The sequence below is a fragment of the Ranitomeya imitator genome, chromosome 1 (genome assembly GCF_032444005.1).
Source record: "Ranitomeya imitator isolate aRanImi1 chromosome 1, aRanImi1.pri, whole genome shotgun sequence".
Lineage (NCBI taxonomy): Eukaryota > Metazoa > Chordata > Amphibia > Anura > Dendrobatidae > Ranitomeya > Ranitomeya imitator.
Genome location: NC_091282.1, coordinates 908,669,787 through 908,690,194, shown reverse-complemented (window position 1 = coordinate 908,690,194; position 20,408 = coordinate 908,669,787). Strand labels below are relative to the sequence as shown.

The 20,408-nt window shown below is 40.2% G+C and overlaps 1 protein-coding gene and 2 long non-coding RNA genes across 3 annotated transcripts in view; all 3 read right to left on the bottom strand.

The window, feature by feature from the left end:
- Window positions 1-7,684: 7,684 nt before the first annotated feature.
- LOC138658216 (uncharacterized) lies at window positions 7,685-9,482 on the bottom strand. The gene is made up of 2 exons (XR_011317396.1): window positions 9,442-9,482; window positions 7,685-7,943 (listed from the first exon to the last, which is right to left on the bottom strand). It is a non-coding gene; the product is annotated as an uncharacterized lncRNA (long non-coding RNA).
- A 1,092-nt stretch (window positions 9,483-10,574) lies between these two features.
- Window positions 10,575-14,961, bottom strand: LOC138658215 (uncharacterized). Its single transcript, XR_011317395.1, has 3 exons — window positions 14,933-14,961; window positions 11,911-11,973; window positions 10,575-10,622 (listed from the first exon to the last, which is right to left on the bottom strand). It is a non-coding gene; the product is annotated as an uncharacterized lncRNA (long non-coding RNA).
- Window positions 14,962-17,668: 2,707 nt separating this feature from the next.
- Window positions 17,669-20,408, bottom strand: part of SPARCL1 (SPARC like 1) — a 43,043-nt gene continuing 40,303 nt past the window's right edge. The window contains exon 12 of the mRNA XM_069743459.1: window positions 17,669-18,797. Coding sequence (XP_069599560.1) covers window positions 18,769-18,797 — 29 coding nt within the window. The 3' untranslated portion in view covers window positions 17,669-18,768. The remainder of the gene's footprint in view (window positions 18,798-20,408) is intronic.

The following is a 20,408-nucleotide window of genomic DNA, read 5'->3' as shown; positions in this document are numbered from 1 at the left end:
TGAGCATGGAGAAAAGAAAGACTAAACAACTGTCTGAGGACTTGAGAAACCAAATTGTGAGGAAGCATGAGCAATCTCAAGGTTACAAGTCCATCTCCAAAGACCTGAATGTTCCTGTGTCTACCGTGCGCAGGGTCATCAAGAAGTTTAAAGCCCATAGCACTGTGGCTAACCTCCCTAGATGTGGACGGAAAAGAAAAATTGACAAGAGATTTCAATGCAAGATTGTGCGGATGTTGGATAAAGAACCTCGACTAACATCCAAACAAGTTCAAGCTGCCCTGCAGTCCGAGGGTACAACAGTGTCAACCCGTACTCTCTGTCGGCATCTGAATGAAAAGGGACTGTATGGTAGGAGACCCAGGAAGACCCCACTTCTTACCCCGAGACATAAAAAAGCCAGGCTGGAGTTTGCCAAAACTTACCTGAAAAAGCCTAAAACGTTTTGGAAGAATGTTCTCTGGTCAGATGAGACAAAAGTAGAGCTTTTGGGCAAAGGCATCGACATAGAGTTTACAGGAGAAAAAAGAGGCATTCAAAGAAAAGAACACTGTCCCTACAGTCAAACATGGCGGAGGTTCCCTGATGTTTTGGGGTTGCTTTGCTGCCTCTGACACTGGACTGCTTGACCGTGTGCATGGCATTATGAAGTCTGAAGACCACCAACAAATTTTGCACCATAATGTAGGGCCCAGTGTGAGAAAGCTGGGTCTCCCTCAGAGGTCATGGGTCTTCCAGCAGGACAATGACCCAAAACACACTTCAAAAAGCACTAGAAAATGGTTTGAGAGAAAGTACTGGAGACTTCTAAGGTGGCCAGCAATGAGTCCAGACCTGAATCCCATAGAACACCTGTGGAGAGATCTACAAATGGCAGTTTGGAGAAGGCACCCTTCAAATATCAGGGACCTGGAGCAGTTTGCCAAAGAAGAATGGTCTAAAATTCCAGCAGAGCATTGTAAGAAACTCATTGATGGTAACCGGAAGCGGTTGGTTGCAGTTATTTTGGCTAAAGGTTGTGCAATCAAGTATTAGGCTGAGGGTGCCAATACTTTTGTTTGGCCCATTTTTGGAGTTTTGTGTGAAATGATCAATGTTTTGCTTTTTGCTTCATTCTCTTTTGTGTTTTTTTCATTTAAGACAAATTAAATGAAGATAATAATACCAAATAATTTGTGTTTGCAATCATTTTCAGGAAGAAAATGAGTTTTATCTGACAGAATTGCAGGGGTGTCAATACTTTTGGCCATGACTGTATGTCTGGGCCCACTTTAACCATTTCTGCTTGTGAACACTGTTTAAGGGTGGCTGAATATTAGGTTTATGCACCACAGCAAGCCTTTGAAGGATCCTACACCTTGAGGTTCGAGGGACTCCAGAGGCGCCAGCAGCTTCAAATAACTGTTTGCTGCTTTGTAATGGTATTTTGGCAGCTGCTCTCTTAATCCCATGAATTTGTCTTGCAGAAACCTTCCTTATTATGCTTTTATCTGCATGAACTCTCTGTGCTCTGTCACAAATCTCTTCACAGTATGATGACCACTCTTAAGTTTTCGTGAAATATCTAATGTTTTCATACCTTGTCCAAGGCATTGCACTATTTAATGTTTTTCAGCAGCAGAGAGATCCTTTTTAGTTCCCACTTCCCATATTACTTGAAACCTGTGGCCTGCTTAATAATGTGGAACATAACTTTTAAGTAGTTTTCCTCTAATTAGTATCACCTGGAAAACTAATTATCACATGTGTTTAAGATTGATTTCAGTGATCCATTGAGCCCTGAGACACAATACCATTCTTGATTTTATTTGAAAAACAAAACAATTAAATCTTTGACACTTAAATCCAAGTTGCATAATTTGGAACACAGTGTAGAGACCCCCCCCCCCCACAAGTGACCCCATATTGGAAACTTATCTAGATGTGATGTGAGAACTTTGAACCCCCAAGTGTTTCACTACAGTTTATAACGCAGAGCCGTGAAAATAAAAAATCATTTTTTCCCACAAAAATGGTTTTTTAGCCCCCCAAATTTTTATTTTCCCAAGCATAACGAGAAATTGGACCCCAAAAGTTGTTTTGCAATTTGTCCTGAGTACGCTGATACCCCATACGTTGGGGTAAATCCCTATTTGGGTGCACAGGAGAGCTCGGAAGGGAAGGAGCAATGTTTTACTTTTTCAACGCAGAATTGGCTGAAATTGAGATCGGACGCCATGTCGCGTTTGGAGAGCCCTGATGTGCTTAAACAGTGGAAACCCCCAATTCTAACTGAAACCCTAACCCAACCACAGCGCTAAACCCAACCACAACCCTAACCCCAACCCTAACCACAACACACCCCTAACCCTAATCCAAACCCTAACCACACCCCTAACTCCAACACACCCCTAATCCCAACCATAACCCTAACCACACCCCTAACCCTGACACACCGCTAATCCCAACCGTAAATGTATTCCAAACCCTAACTTTAGCCATAACCTTAACTTTAACCCCAACACTAACCCTAGCCCTAACCCTAACTGTAGCCCCTAACCCTAATGGGAAAATGGAAATAAATACATTTTTTTTAATTTTATTATTTTTCTCCAACTAAGGGGGTGATGAAAGGGGGGTTTATTTACTATTTATAGCGGGTTTTTAGCGGATTTTTATGATTGGCAGCTGTCACACACTAAAAGACGCTTTTTATTGCAAAAAATAGTTTTGCATCTCCACATTTTGAGAGCTATCATTTTTCCATATTTTGGTCCACAGAGTCATGTGAGGTCTTATTTTTTGCGGGACGAGTTGACGTTTTTACTGGTAACATTTTTAGACACGTGACATTTTTTGATCGCTTTTTATTCCGATTTTTGTGAGGCAGAATGACAAAAACCAGCTATTCATGAAATTCTTTGGGGGAGGGGGTTTATACCGTTCCACGTTTGGTAAAATTGCTAAAGCAGTTTTATTCTTCAGGTCAGAACGATTACAGCGATACCTCATTTATATAATTTTTTTATGTTTTAGCACTTTTATACGATAAAAACTTTAATAGAAAAAATAATTATTTTTGCATCGCTTTATTCTGAGGACTATAACTTTTTTTAAATTTTTCGCTGATAATGCTGTATGGCAGCTCGATTTTTGCGCGACAAGATGACGTTTTCAGCGGTACCATGGATATTTTTATACGTCTTTTTGATCTTGTGTTATTCCACTTTATGTTCAGCGGTATTATAATAAAGCGTTGTTTTCTGCCTCGTTTTTTTTTTGTTTTTTTTACGGCGTTCACTGAAGGAGTTAACTAGTGGGACAGTTTTATAGGTCAGGTCAGTACGGATGCGGCGATACTAAATATGTGTACTTTTATTGTTTTTTTATTATTTGGATAAAGAAATGTATTTATGGTAACAATATTTTTTTTTTCTTTATTTAGGAATTATTTTTTTCCTTTTTTCTTTATAACATTGCCCCACGGGGGGGGGGCATCATTTTATAGGATCAGATCGCTGATCTGACACTTTGCAGAGCACTGTGTCAGATCAGCGATCTGACGTGCACTCTGTAAGCCACCTCCCTGCAGGACCTGGAAGTAGCTCCGCGGCCATTTTTGATCTGGGCCCTGCAGGGAGGAGACGCTAGGTACAAGGTGAGCACATCTCCTTGTACCGAGGGTCTCAGGGAAGCACGCAGGGAGCCCCCTCCCTGCGCGATGCTTCCCTATGCTGCCGGAACACTGCGATCATGTTTGATCGCAGTGTTTCGGGGTTAATGTGCCAGGAGCGGTCCGTGACTGCTCCACATAGTGCCAGATGTCAGCTGCAATAGTCAGCTGACACCCGGCCGCGATTGGCCGTGCTTCCCCCGTGAGCGCGGCCGATCGCTATGATGTACTATCCCGTCACTGGGAATTAAGTCCCAGATCACCTCGACGGGATAGTATGTCATATGGGTTTAAGGGGTTAAAAAAAACTTATCAACAATTTAGTTTTTATTAAAAAATATAATTATATCTGTGTTTACCCATTTTAGATACGGACTGCTCTGAAAGTTAGTATCTATCTAAAAACCTTTGTTTTCGTACCTTTTTAAGGGAAGGTGCACTGCCATCTTGTGCATGTCACAGCTTCTCACTGAACTCTCTCTGCACTGCGCATGCTTCTAATGTGCAGACGCAGGCACAGAGATCAGATGCACATTGCTAGGAGGAACATAGTGCTGCTTTATTAGAAGAGTTTTCTCTGCCTGCCTGCAGCATCATGATCTACCATTTTCATGCTGGTCTTTGCTATGATGGGTGTAAAATCACTCCAATTCTAGCTAAGACCAGTGTGATAGTGATAGATAATAAAGCTGCTGATAGGCAGCTGCTGGAGTGGCACCGCAACTCGCTGGTGGAGTGGCAGTGTTTGGTTTTCTCAGAAGGAGCAGTGATGTCTCCTGGATCCATGAATATGACAACACTTTCTGGTCTTTCTCCTTATGAAGCAGTAGATCTCGTGAGAAGAGGGTGTTTGTCACAGGTTTACTGCAACAGAGAGGAGCCAGAAGACCGCCGCATCTGAGTTCTGCTACTCCTGCACTGATTAGAAACACTTCACCTTCATATCAAACCTTGAAGGTTTCTTTTAGCAGTGCAAGGGTTAATCTACTCAGTTGAGAGCTCCTGGTAGCTTTCCTGCATTAAGGCTCAGCTGTTCACTGTGATCCACTCCCATCTCCAATATAATCTAGGCCCTGGCTGGCACTCATTGTCAGAGGTACTGTAGCTTATGCTGCATGGCTGGAGGTTGTTGGTTGCTATTTTAGAAGGCATTTGGTGGATTTATCTGTGACTGTTGCTAGGTTTTGGGTGTGTCCTTTTTCCCCTTCATCCCCTACTTTGGTTTTACCCCATCCTCCATGCCTCGGTGTATACTTCACCATCAGAAGTAATCTGGGGAACACTGTGAGCTAGGGCGCCCCTAGCGTTCATAGAATCATAGAATGTTAGAGTTGGAAGGAACCTCAAGGGTCATCATGTCCAACCCCCTGATCAATCTCAGGCAGATGACTGTCCATTTGGGGACAGGGAATGATCCCCTTCTCCTGGTGACACCTGACAACAGAGTCATGACAGTGTTGTGGCCAAATCACATTTGTTAAAATCTCATGATATACTGTATATCAATTCAAACTGTGAGATAGGCGTTGCACAGATGCCGATCTAATGCTGCCCATACACATTACTTTATATAGCTGTTAACTGAACACTCGGCATCCTGACTCCCCCATACACAAGAACACTCTGTTTAGCTGAGTGTTCATATATTGTCAATGGGAGAGAGGAGAAATCAATGGGTTCAGCCGTCTTTAACTTAGTGTGCATTGTGACTTTTAGGCACAGGAGAGGTTACAGACTGTGATGTGCAGCAACATACATGCCATAGGAAGTTACAACTCCAGCCCCTGGGAAGTAAAAGTATTGCTTAGAAGTGGTGTTATATCCTCTAAAGCAAAAACACAAAATGGCGTGGAGGAAACTCAGGGATTAGAGCAGTGTACACAGTGCTCAAATGATTTGTGGATACAACCTATACAGACCCCCATAGAATAACATCTGCCTAAGCTGCTAATATAAATATCAAAAGACTGACAGTCACTTGCAAACAGAAAGAAAAGTGTGAATAAGTGCAAGCTAAGAGAGCCACTTCCATATCTAACTAACAAATTAAAGCTGCACTCTGTAATGCTATAGTGTATAAACATGGAATATATGAAATTGAATGAGCACTCCATCCATCAGCCTATAGCGGCTTTAATCATAGCTTGATCCTACCTACCCATATAATTTGAAAACACAAAAGCGCACAGAGAGGTCAAAAAATACTCTGTTGTAAAAAAGTCACAGTAAATAAGGAAGTGCTAGTCAAAAAATGAAAAAATACAGGGTATTTAGTTAATACGTTTTTTTGCAAAAAAAAGTATGTTAAGCTGCTCCACCAATCGCCAAGGTATACCCATAATAGAGCAGTCCTGTCTAATGTATATAATCCCTATCTGATGTATATAAAAACCTGATCATCTGTATAGTACCTGTATGAACAGGGCTCAGAGAGAAAATATCCACGTTGAACATGCGAGATGGAACAGCTACAATGCAAATGACCCACAGAGGAGTGGTGAACTCCCCAGTCTTGTAGAAACAAGAGAACAATTATAAAACCAAAAATACATGGGCCACCTGCATAGCGAACAAGTCTGTAGAAACCCATATAATTGTAGACTTTCAGCCATGGAGAGGTATCATGTTATGTTAGGTTCCCAGCAAAGAAGGTCAACTTTTGGCTGTTTGGTGCACATGAATTGTCCAATTTATGCTCTAAGTATCTTCATTTTTAACTTATTCTCTATAGCAGCAATTCCAATTTCATGTATGCAATGTTTGCATACTATAATGTTAGAGTGCAGCTTTAGGGTATGTGCACACGTAGAATGGTCCGCAGCGGATTTCATAAATCCGCAGGGCAAAACCGATGCGGATTTTCCTGCAGATTTATTGCGTTTTCTATTGCAGATTCCGCTGCGGATTTACATCTGCAGTTTTCTATTGGAGCAGATGTAAAAACACTGCGGATTCCGCACAAAGAATTAACATGCTGCGGAAAATAAAATGCTGCGTTTCTGCGTGTTTTTTTCCGCAGCATGGGCACAGCGTTTTTGGTTTCCCATAGGTTTACATTGTACTGTAAACTCATGGGAAACTGCTGCGGATCCGCAGCAAAATCTGCATCGTGTGCACACACCCTTAAGCTGTTTCTTAATCTGCTGGGGAAACTAAGGATTTGGCATATCCTATATCAAACTGCTGATTCTTTTGCTCTCTAGAGATAAGCTCCCACATAGCACATGTATGGGGAAGTCAGGAGAGAGAGCTGCATGTCAAAAAAAGCATTTGGCTGACAGCTGTCTGGTGTGTATGGAGGGTGTCACAAGTTTACTACAACAGAGAGGATCCAGAAGACCCGCAGCGTCTAGGTTCTGGTACTCCTGCACTGAATGGAAGCACTTCTCGCTCATATTAAATAGTGCAGGTTTCTTTCAACACTGAAGGGGTTAAACTGTTCTGCTGTGCAGTATCTGCCACTCCCCTCTACTATATATTCTTGTTTCTGGTAATCTGAATTGCCAGTTGTAAGTCTTGTACTGCCTGGTGAAGGAATGAAGGATTCGTTGTTCAGTAGAGGTGTTTTTGGAGAGTTGTTCTGTGACTTGCTAGGTGTTTCGGCTGTGTGCAATATCCCATCATCTTCTATTTAGCTTCCCTAACTTTTTTACCTGGTGTTCTCTGTTGTCTGTGAGTGCATATTTGTAAAATTGCTATATTGATTTATCCTTGTACATCCTTCCTGGTTTGTCAGGTTTGTGTATAATACATACACTATTCCTCCACACTTCCCTGGGAGGGGGAGGCTACAGACAAGGGCTGATTCAGGAGTACAGCAAGGTACATGGCCGCATCGTCTTCCCCATCAGAAGTAACCTGGGGAGCAGGGATAGTTGGGGTGCCCCTAATAGAATCGTGACCAGGGGCTTATGAGACAGCAGTGGTATCAGACATCATAATTCCTGGTGGGACCTTCAGAAGCTACTGTTTTCACTTCAGTTTCCCTGAAAATATATTGTGCTTTCCAAAAATTTTGACTAAAGCACAAAATGTAGTTCAGATATTTTTTATATTTTTTTACACAATTTTCATGGCTAGACGTTGTTTCATTGTCTCACTATATGGAGCAAACAACTTATTGATCTCCTCTTGTAAAGTCATTGTTGTCTAGTGTAAAAAAGCTTGCTACCGTATTCATGGTAGCCTCCACCGTGGTATCCAATATAGCAGATGATCCTTGTGAAGTCTGGGCTGTTGTTTCTGGTATATACGAGGATGTGGTGATTGTACTCCGTGTTGGCTGTGTCTTCTATTAAAATACAAAGTAATTTGGTTTAAATATACACATCATATGCAGGTATTTTCAGAATTCGATATCAATGATCTAAAGAACAGCTTCCCTTTTCTTCTGCTGCCTGATGTTGCCTGAGCCTGACCAGAAAGACCAAGGCAACTCCCAAGGCCTCAACATTAGTGGTGTAAGATTATGCCAAAATGACAAATACTACTTAATTTAAATACTGTGTAACATTAACCCCTTACCGACATATCATATGCCAGCTTCCTGAGTTTGATATTCAGACATCATCATCCTCTGACAGCAACGCGAAGAGTCGAGCTCCATCTAAGTCTGTTAACTTGTTAAAATGCAGCTTTCAACCTTTGACTGTGGCATTTGCAGTGCATCGGAAGGTGGGGGAGGGTGTCATTCTATGTGCCCATCACAGTACTCGTGATGCTAAAGACCCCCGTGCCTGTTATGAAGGTACTCTGGCGAACAATAGATTTTGGATAGTGTTTATTGGACACCGATGTTTACTTTTGTATTGCTTTACATAGCACAAGCGATTTGGGTCAAGTAGGATTGGATTGCTAGGTTCAAGTGATCTAAGGGGACAAGCGTCCAGTGAAAAGTAAAAAAGAAAGTATTTAAAAAAAAAATATAAAGATTCAAATCACCTCCCTTTTCCCCCATTAAAAAAACGAACAAACACGTGGTATCATGTAAGTCTGATCTATCACAATATAAAATTAACCCAATCAGTAAGAGACGTAATGAGGAAAAAATAAGCGTTAGAACAAAAACTGTTTGGTATCACAGTAATCATACTGAGTTGTAGAATCATTCTGCCAGGTCATTATTACTGTGTAGTGAACATGGTAAATAAAAAAAAAAAAAACAATGTTGTAAAGGAGCTCAAATAAGTGTAAAATGAGTGAATTATGTTGCTATAACGCCACGTGTACTTGGGTATTTGGTCAGTATTTTACCTCAGTATTTGTAAGCCAAAACCAGGAGTGGGTGATAAATACAGAAGTGGTGACCTGTTTCTATTATACTTTTCCTCTAACTGTGCCACTCCTGGTTTTGGCTTACAAATACCGAGGTAAAATACTGACCAAACACTGAATGTGTGACCCCGGCCTAAGGGCTCTTTTCCATTTGCGAGAAACACGTCCGTGTCTCGCATGTGAAATCCAAGCTCTGGCACCAGCACCCCAGAGCGGAGCGTGTGGCCACATAGCAACACATGGAGCCGCACGCTCCGCTCTGGAGTGCCGGGGCCAGAGCTTGGTTTTCACATGTGAGACACGGACGTTTATCTCGCAAATGGAAAAGAGCCCTAATAGAGATTTCTGGAGCTTAGAATCACTTCTATGAATACTAACCCGCCAACAACTAGAGGACGCCTCACAGTTTGAGAAGAACTGATCTAAATTGGTGCTTCCATTGTTACCTAGGGAAAAAATGTATAACAAATGTACGCATTGTTTTTTTTTTTTTTTAACTCCGGTGAAATACTTACACAGTTCTTCCAAATGAAGTAATGATATTTTGGATAATGCTGGAAAATACCAAATAGGTGACAATGTTAATCTGAACTTTCCATCTTCTGCATTGTATATTTTATTAAAAACATTCATACTTTTTCAAGTTCCCATTTTTCCTGAACTGTAACTGCCCCATGTTATTCTGAGTTTAGAGAGTACCTGCTGTTTCAGCTGATTTTCCAGAATACATTTAGTGTAGACTATTTCTGGCCATTGAATACATTTTGTCACCACTTCTCCCCTCTACAGACTCTGATTATTATTTCGGAACTAGTGGGTGGAGGTTAGCTGCCTTGCATTCCACTCTCAGCACACTGAGACTTGAGGGATTCCTGCTCTATGGCAGCCAAGTTTCCAGCAATTTTTCTCGGGGTTGGATCTCGTCATGAATTTGGAGTGTCAAATGAGTGGTGTACGCCTCCGTGCGCTATGCCGGAATTCTTACTCCAGTCAGGCACCACAACTCGTCATGAATTATACAAGCTCTAGTGTCACACCTCTACTGTGTCCCGATCCAGCCCAGCTCTGTCCATTTCAGCTGAGCTGAGAGAAACTGGCATGGAAACGCCCAAAACATGCACATTTTTAAAGTCAGAATTTTGTGACTTTTCATAGCTTTTAATTGCCACTTTTTGGACATTAGGCCCTGATTCATCAAAGCTTTATGTCTCGGTAGTATCATTCAGGCGTCACTACAAAGAAGGCATTGCATATTATTACTTAGCAGTGTAGCTGTAAATCCAGCACTGAGGAGAGATAAAATATTAGGCAGCTACCATCTCTCTGTGTTGCTGCAACTCCCTCAAGCTCTTCCTACCTCATTATAGACTTTATAGACATTATAGACTTTGATGAGCAACCGTAACATGATCCTTCAGTAGTCTGGTGTACTCTCTTGTCTTAAATAAATTCAGCAGTTCTTCAGAGTGAATGATGAGTTCAAAAGGTAGGGGGTGAAGAAGTTGTAGCTTACAAGTGGACAAACAAGCATATTTGTCTGCCTATATACTGTATATCACAAAGTTTCTTCTATCTGCTTTTACTATTAATACAAAGAATATGGAAAGGATAGTGAATAAAATGATAAAAGCAGGCCTGTAGAGCATACCTTCCGATGAGGATCTTTAATTCCATGTTTTGGAGAAAATTTTCCCCTCTAAAGTAAGAAACAAATTACAGCAAATCATTCAAAAGTACTGGAAGCATGTTAGCATTTTTGTTTTCATGAATAATTTGAAGGCTAAATGCACTTTTGTATTATTTTTTTTTGCTGCTCCCATGCATCTAAAAGAGAATGAAATAACCCTTCTCTCTACATCTCATTAAGATCTGTGATTCCATTCGTGCAACAAAAATTTAAGACCGATTCTTGGGTTTAGGCTGTGGGTGCAGCAGAATAGCAAATTAGTAGATGCAGATTGTTAGAAGATGTAGGCGAAAAATCCATAATGAAATCCTCATGAAATCCAAGTTATGTGAATATATTCTAACAATGCTTTAATTATTTTGTATGCTTCATATTTAATGTTAGGTCTTTCAGGTAGTGTGACATATCTGTTAGGCTAGGGTCGCACTAGTGTATTTTCCCTCATCCGTGAGATTTGAGGCAATTCTGCTAATCAAACTCTGATCAGAGTACGATCATAGTGTGATCTGATTTTATCGGATGAAAAGATGGGAAAACAATTTCTCCATCTTCATTATTCTGTGAGGCCATGGAAATCTGACAGATGTCTTCTGAGTGCAATCTGATGTTTTTTACAGACTCATTGACTTACATGGCCAAGTGCGATTTGAATATTGGATGCAAATTAGGCATGCTGCAATTTTTCCTCAGACTTGTAACCGGCCACATATATTAACATTGGTCCAAGTGCGATCCGATGTTTTGTAAGATCACAACTGGACCAATAATACAGTCATCTGCACTCCGCACCTGCCCTTACAGGTGGAAATGGAACATTTGAGAGTTTTGTTCAACAAATTATTTTAAAGCCTTTATTTTCTATTACATCTCCTACATTTTTATGTTATTTGACTGAAGATCAAATATTGATGTCCACATATATTAAAAAAAAATCGAAATACTGCTTTAGTCGTCCCCAGATACATTGATCATTTAATTTACAGAAACATCAAAATAAATCTGTTTCCTAAGTTGAAGTCATGATGTCATAAGTAATGATGTGACCGATGCTGGAGTCACAATGGTTATGGCCATATATTGTGTATTCACCACTAGAGAATAAAGCCAGCTCATCTAAGTGAGGTCCATGTTGGTGGCATTGTGTACTCATTTTAAGGCTCCATATTGGTGCTGGTTCCTGGTACATTGCATCATTGTTGACAGTAACCACTGCCCCCCATGATGCCATCATACTGCCTGGGTTTGGGGCTGATGGGTGTCAGCCACTTATCTGTTTGATTGCATACATGTAACTTACTGGAAAACAATAAGCTGTCACCAATAACAGGGCAAAAACCAACAGACACTTCATCTTGAAAACCTGATAACAGAAAAAAAACTATTAGTAATATTATTGCAGTCAGTCATCGAAAGTTAAAGGGAATCTGTCACCCTAAAATTCGTCTATAAGCTAAGTCCACCGCCATCAGGGGCTTATCTACTGCATTCTGTAATACTGTAAATAAGCCCCCAATGTCACCTGAAAACGAAGAAAAACAAGTTAGATTATACTCACCCATGGGTGGTCCGGGTCCGATGGGTGTCGCGGTCCAGGTCAGGTGCCTCTTAACTTCATAGGATGATGTCCTCTTCTTACATATTTTTCGAGTACGCCAAAGACACTCGGCACCTAAGCATGCTCACTCATCACTAGTTGTAATGAATCTTTAAGACTAGTGTATGAAACTTAGAATCTTAAAGGGCTCACTGGAGTAAGATTTGCCCCCAATTTTTTTTTTTAAATATTAAAAAAAAATATAGTAGTTCAAATCACCTCCTTTATGCCCCATTCAAAATAAAACAATAATAAAAAAAATACATATTTGCTATCGCCACGTTCAGAAACGCCCAATCTATCAAATGATGAAAAGAAATCATCCAATCGGTGAATGGTGTAATGATGAAAGTAAAATAACGCCAGAATTAAGGTTTTTTCGGTTGCCGCAATATTACAATAAAATGCAATATCGGGCAAATCAAAGCATCATATCGACCCCAAAATAGTATCAATAGAAAAGTAAACTGTGTGCAAAAAATCAACCCTAATCCGGCCCCAGATTCCAAAAAATGGAGACTATACAGGTTTCAGAAAATGGCTCCATTTATTCTTTGTTTTTGTTTTTTTTTGCAAAGTTTAGATTATTTTTTTGCCACTTCAATAAATTTCACTTGGATTTTTTTCACCATTTTTCAGTACATAATATTGTAAAATCAATAGCGTCGTTCAAAAATGCACCTCATCCCGCAAAAACAAGCCTTCACACAGCCGTATTGACAGAAAAAAAAAAAAAGTTATGGCTCTGCGAAGAAGGGGAGCAATAAACGAAAATGGCCCGGGGTTGAAGGGGTTAAATTTCCTATGTTGTGCACACATAATAAATTATACAGCATTACATCACATACAGTTAGGTCCATATATATTTGGACAGAGACAACATTTTTCTAATTTTGGTTATAGACATTACCACAATGAATTTTAAACAATACAATTCAGATGCAGTTGAAGTTCAGACTTTCAGCTTTCATTTGAGGGTATCCACATTAAAATTGGATGAAGGGTTTAGGAGTTTCAGCTCCTTAACATGTGCCACCCTGTTTTTAAAGGGACCAAAAGTAATTGGACAATTGACTCCAAGGCTATTTCATGGACACGTGTGGGCAATCCCTTCGTTATGTCATTCTCAATTAAGCAGATAAAAGGCCTGGAGTTGATTTGAGGTGTGGTGCTTGCATTTGGAAGGTTTTGCTGTGAAGTAAACATGCGGTCAAAAGAGCTCTCCATGCAGGTGAAACAAGCCATCCTTAAGCTTCAAAAACAGAAAAAAACCATCTGAGAAATTGCTACAATATTAGGAGCGACAAAATCTACAGTTTGGTACATCCTGAGAAAGAAAGAAAGCACTGGTGAACTCATCAATGCAAAAAGACCTGGGTGCCCACGGAAGACAACAGTGGTGGATGATCGCAGAATAATCTCCATGGTGAAGAGAAACCCCTTCACAACAGCCAACCAAGTGAACAACACTCTCCAGGAGGTCGGCGTATCAATATCCAAATCTACCATAAAGAGAAGACTACATGAAAGTAAATACAGAGGGTTCACCGCACGGTGCAAGTCACTCATAAGCATCAAGAATAAATAAGCTAGGCTGGACTTTGCTAAAAAACATCTAAAAAAGCCAGCACAGTTCTGGAAGAACATTCTTTGGACAGATTTAAACAAGATCAACCTCTACCAGAATGATGGAAAGAGAAAAGTATGGTGAAGGCGTGGAACAGCTCATGATCCAAAGCATACCACATCATCTGTAAACCACGGCGGAGGCAGTGTGATGGCTTGAGCATGTATGGCTGCCAGTGGCACTGCGTCACTAGTGTTTATTGATGATGTGACACAGGACAGAAGCAGCCACATGAATTCTGAGGTATTCAGAGCCATACTGTGTGCTCAGATCCAGCCAAATGCAGCCAAACTGATTGGTCGTCGTTTCATACTACAGATGGACAATGACCCAAAACAGCCAAAGCAACCCAGTTTATTAAAGCAAAGAAGTGGAATATTCTTGAATGGCCAAGTCAGTCACCTGATCTCAACCCAATTGAGCATGTATTTCACTTGTTAAAGACTAAACTTCAGACAGAAAGGCCCACAAACAAACAGCAACTGAAAACCACCACAGTGAATGCCTGGCAGAGCATCAAAAAGGAGGAAACACAGCGTCTGGTGATGTCCATGTGTTCAAGACTTCAGGCAGTCATTGCCAACAAAGGGTTTTCCACCAAGTACTAGAAATGAACATTTTATTTAAAATTATTTGAATCTGTCCAATTACTTTTGGTCCTTTTAAAAACAGGGTGGCACATGTTAAGGAGCTGAAACTCTTAAACCCTTCATCCAATTTTAATGTGGATACCCCCAAATGAAAGCTGAAAGTCTGAACTTCAACTGCATATGATTTCTTTTGTTTAAAATTCATTGTGGTAATGTCTATAACCAAAATTAGAAAAATGTTGTCTCTGTCCAAATATATATGGACCTAACTGTATATTGTGTGTAGTAATATTTTCGCTATACTGCAACACATCTGCATCCAGATAGATATGATCTATACATATGAGTGTAGGAGGCGTAAGTAGTCTTAATAAAATGTATTTTAAGAAATATGAGTTGTTTATTAGCCTTGCTTAAATATTAAATGTAGAAAAAGTGGCTATGAAAATCATCATGTACCACCACATGTCTGTAAGGCAAAGTATTTGTCTGGATTATGAAGTCTTACCTGAGAGAGGCGGACGGTTGTTGGAGAGTGGCGATGACTAGGCACTACCTCTGCCTTATATATACTAATATGGAGAGGGCCTGACTCATCTGCCACAATGCAGATTATTGTCTCACTGATATTGGACAGTTCCTACCTAATCTGGGAATTTTTATGCGTCATTTATAGTTATCCTAAGTAACAAAACAGAGGATTGTTTTCAGAATACTGAACCAACCCAGAAGATCCCAGCTGTCTTTGCCAAGATTTGTGCAATCTTCGTTCTTGTTTTTTGTGGACAAGTTGTTCATTATAATTCACTTTATGTAGACTGTGATTCACCTCATATAAATCATAACTCAAGACCTACCTTACATAAATTTAAAGGGGTAGTGTGAGATATGTGAAGTTCTGCACACAAGCAGCGGTAACGCTAAACCTTACTCGTCCTCCATTCTAGCGATGCGTCTTCTCTGGTCCCCACTGGTATAGCATTGTAGCCAACCATTGGCCTCAGCAGAGTCGGACCATATTAGTCTAAGCTTCACTTATATTCCATTTCACAAGAAAAATGTAATGAAACGGCAGCTTAACGTCTGTATCAGAACAGAAATCAAAGCTGTCATAGCACAGAAAATATTAAAATTTTCACTGTCTACACTCCTCATCACTGAAAAAGGCACCGCCCAAGAAGGAAAAGCTTTTGGAATTCTGGAAATCACTGGTTGAAAAGACATGTTAATGATATCCAAATGATGAGAAAAGGAAGCAAAAAACATCTCGATTTATACTGGCTCGTGCATTCGCACCAAGTGCAGAAAAGCATGCGCTTACACAGCTCGGCTGCTATCAGTCAGGTTATTAGTAGTTGTCTGAGGACTGTTCTGCCACGCTGAATACACTTGCATATGCAAATCAGCAAGAACCACTGTTGGAAACTACCTTTGCAATCGCTGACCAATGACGTTCCAGATCTGCTTGATTCGGGACAAGTCTGGAGAAGCTGCAGGCCATGGTAGCACGTGTAGGCCACATAGGCTGTTCACACTAGCAACACCAACATACTCGTATATGTTGGCGCCATGCTGAACTCCGCTCCTGGCAAACTTTCAAGAACGATCGGTTCCTTGGGTGAATATGTATGTGCTCTTTGTCATCATTTCTACTCTGGATAACATCTCCTCTGGAAACATGTATCACTTATAAAACTTGCTACTGCTGCTTGAAGACCCAGAGTTCAAAGTATCCTCTAAATTAAATTACAATTTCTTCCACTAATGTGTTCTTCTAACCTTAAAGAGAGGACAAACCGGCTCATCAACACTAAGGACATAGCAAGAGCCTCCACCACAATTTCAAGTTGTACTAGTACTCGGCTGTGAGGAGTTACCATTTTGAGGGGGTTACAGCCCTGGTCTCAGAAATCTTTATTAATAATTATAATATACTGTAATTATAATTATATTTTGCTTGCTTTAGAGGAGAGATACTTATTGTGCCCAGTAGGTGGCAGCATCAGGCTGTGCGATGCCTCCTGCTCCTAGGGCAGGCAGTATGAAGGCTTCTTTCACACTTCTGTTTTTACAATCTGCACAGCATCCGTCAAAATGTTGAAAAGACGGATCCTGTGTAGATTGTAAAAAATGGGTGCACTGGGCCCGTCTTTCTGACGGACCCGTCGGGGCTATGTGCACCTGTTGTGTATGTGTCTTCACAGCGGTTTTCTGGGCTGGGTTACAATGAGGCTAATTTCCTCCTTCCCCCTCCCGCCAACCATGAAGAACTGAGAAGGGAGGATTATCCTCTTCATCTGACAGTTGCTCACCCATCACCTCTTCCTCCTCCATTTGTTCCTCAGATCTTGCACCTTTGATAAGTTTGTCTGCTTTCACCAGCCCCCCAAGATGGCAGTAATCCAGACCTCCCTTGGCACCCACCAGTGTGACAACAGTCTTGAACTTAGAGACAATGTTATCCCTTCCACGTCCTCCTCTGCTTCCTCCTCTTCCTGTGGGACCACCATTTCCTCCCGCAGGCTATTCAATATCTGCTCCAGCATAAAGATGACTGTCCGTACTGCGTTTGGCCAGGCTATACGACATGACATACTGAATGAGGACTCATTGCTGCTGCAACATGTGCAGAGTGGAATTATACTGTGTTGACACATCACATATCAACCTGTTAACTGGCATGGAGAAAGACCTCTGTATCGATGCAAGTCGATAACCAGAGAGGTGCGAATGGTGGAAATGAGCAGACAGCTTACGTGCTTTCTGGAGCAGCTCGCCCAGGCCAGGATAGTGGCGGAGAAAACGTTGTACTACCAGGTTGAGGACTTGAGCCATGCAAGCGGAAACAAAAATTCCAAGCGGTTAAAACTGACCTGTCAATATGATTCTCCAGGTCCGTATGAATATGTAAATATCAAACATGTATTATTTTACTGTGCACGCTGTGAGGATTCACAAGTCTGCAGTCACATAGATTGACTGCAGACTTGAAGCCCGGACAACTCCTTTAAAACTTTGGCACTTTTTTAGTATGATCATTGATAACCAAAATATACTGTAAGACTGTTTCCAAAAATCTTGGTAGTTCTTCAGAAGAGAACGAAAAGCTTAAGATGCTTGATAATGAAGGAAAATGTGTATTTCAATAATCTGCATCAATATCCTAAACCTACATATGCTATTTTGGGGGAATGGTAAGATGTCATTTTCACCCAAAGAATATAATAATCAAATACATATTAATGGATTGATATCCCAACACAATTTTATTAATTATTAATATGAAATTTGGCATCAAAGACATACATTACGTTAATAAACAATTCCTAATGAATATCAGTCACATACTGTATTTAAGGATAACATTTCTACAGCCTATTGATTGGGGTTTAATTAAAAATATATATATAATGAAAGTACTTTCTGCATCAATGTAGGTTTTCAAGATCTCCGCTTGCTGTAATTTGTGTCTATTTCTTGTGACTATAATTCTGTCTTGGTTATGTAATGGGCACGTAGGTGCAAGGCTCAATACCATAGTTATATGTAGCCATGCACCTGCTGTCCATCACATGACCGGGACACATTTCTGTGCAATGAAAGTTAACAATGAATGTTCCCATTAAGTAACTGAAGTTGTATAGAGAAAGGGAAGAATGGGGTCTTTTTTCTCTCTCGACATTTTCTCCCTGGTTCTCAGGACGACATCTCCATTTAAAAGCAGCTTTATCTGTCCTACTGATCATTAGGCGTTTTAGAGACAGTCTGAGTCATTTGTCAGGTGAAAAAACAAGACGGCAAGGTAAACTGTATGATATTTCAAGAAAGAAAAAATAAGTACAGAAAATTTGCTTAGAAAAGTTGATTATTTTTAACAAAAATGGCAGAAGTAGAAATTGTCCTGAGAACAAATTGAAGAGAGAAAAAAGCTTCAGTTCTTCCTGTCTCCAATACAGTTTCCTAATTCACCAGACCTCAATCGAAGAACCAGAAGGGATCAGCCACAGCAGCCTCCCCAAAAATATCCCTGCAAGCCTTTACAAGAGTTGCTCCTCTCTGCACAACTAGATCAGGTAAGTACATGAGCACAAATACCAAATATGTAATCTGCGACCAAGCCAGGAAGAGTTTCTCTTCTCTTATACTCTACGATAGATGAATGCAAGCACAGATCCTAAATACCACAAAATTAGATACCGAGAGTATACTGCAAATTGGATCTTTTTCTTATAGAAAAAATAACCTCTGTTTGCTCAATTTGGAATACCCCTTCAATTGCTAATTGCATTTATGTCAGAAATCTATTGTCCATCGTGAAGAATCTTCTGCGTTTTCAGTGAAGGTTCAGAACAGCAAGTCTTCGTTAATGTCGCCTGCAAAATGAGAGGATATTTTTTTTTCAAACATGCCCATTGAAAAATTTCTAATAGACTAGTATACCTTTGCAGCAAAGCAACAAAGTAATATAATGTGACGTGATCATTTTCTTACATACAGTGGCATGTAAAAGTTTGGGCATCTCTGGTCAAAATGACTGTTATTGTGAACAGTTAAGCAAGTTGAAGATGAAATGATCTCTGAAAGGGATAACGTTAAATATGACACATTTCCTCCCTTATATATTTTCATCTTTCACATTTTAAAAATTACAAAAAGGAAAAACAAGAAGCAAAAGTTTGGGCACCCTGCATAATTAGTAATTAGTAGCATTCCCTTTTAAAAGTATCACAGCTTATAAACGCTTTTTGTAGCCAGACAAGAGTCTTTCAATTCTTGTTTGAGGAATTTTTATCCATTCTTCCTTGGAAAATTATTCCAGTTCTGTGAGATTCCTGGGTCATCTTGCATGCACTGCTATTTTGAGGTCTAACCACAAATTTACAATGATGGTCAGATTAGGGGACTGTGAGGGCCATTGGAAAGCCATCAGCTTGCGCATTTTGAGGTAGTCTATTGTGGATTTTGACTTGTGTTAACGATCATTATCCATTTGTAGAATCCATCCTCTTTTTCACTTCAGCTTCTTTACAAATGGTGTTATGTGAGCATCAATAATTTTTTTAAATTTTATTGAATTAATTCTTCTCTCTACCTGTGGAATATTCCCTGTGCCACTGGCTGCAACACAACCCGAAAGCATGATTGATCTACCCCCCTGCCTAATGGTTGGTGAGATGTTCCTTTGCTGAAATTCTCTGTCTTTTTTTTCACTACACATACATTTGATCAATGTAGAATAAGAGTTCTATATTACCTCATCAGTCCATGGGACTTATTTCCAAAATGCATTAGACTTGTTTAGATGTCCTTTTGCATACTTCTGACTCTGAATTTTATGGTGAAGGCGCAGGAGAGGGTTTGTTCTGATGACTCTTCCATTAAGGCCATATTTGTGCATGTGTCTTTGAACAGTAGGACAATGTACCACAACACAAGCATCTGCTAAATATTTCTGAAGGTCTTTTGCAGTCAAGTGGGGGCTCTGATTTACCTCTCTAGCAATCCTATGAGTGGGTCTCTCTGAAATTTTGCTTGGTCTTCCAGACCTTATCTTGACCTCCACTGTTCCTGTTAACTGCCATTTCGTAATTACATTTTGAACTGAGGAAAGGGCGACTTGAAAACACTTTGCTATCTTCTTTTGCCTTCTCCTGCTTTGTGGGCCTTCACCATTTTCATTCTCAAAGTACTAGGCAGCTGCTTATAAGAACCCATGGCTGCTGCTTTTTGGCACAATGTTAGAGTAGTCTTGGTTTTTATTAAGCTGGGAGATTTGCATCACCTGGCCTTTCCTAACAATGATAATGAACAACTCATAACCCTAACAGACTAATTAAGGTCTGAAACCCTGAATAAATGTACACCAGTCTCCAAGGGTGCCCAAAGTTTTGCATTGGACCACATTTTCGTAATTTTTGTAATTTAAAAACTTACACATATATATATATATATATATATACTAGCTATTGAACCCGTTCTACGCC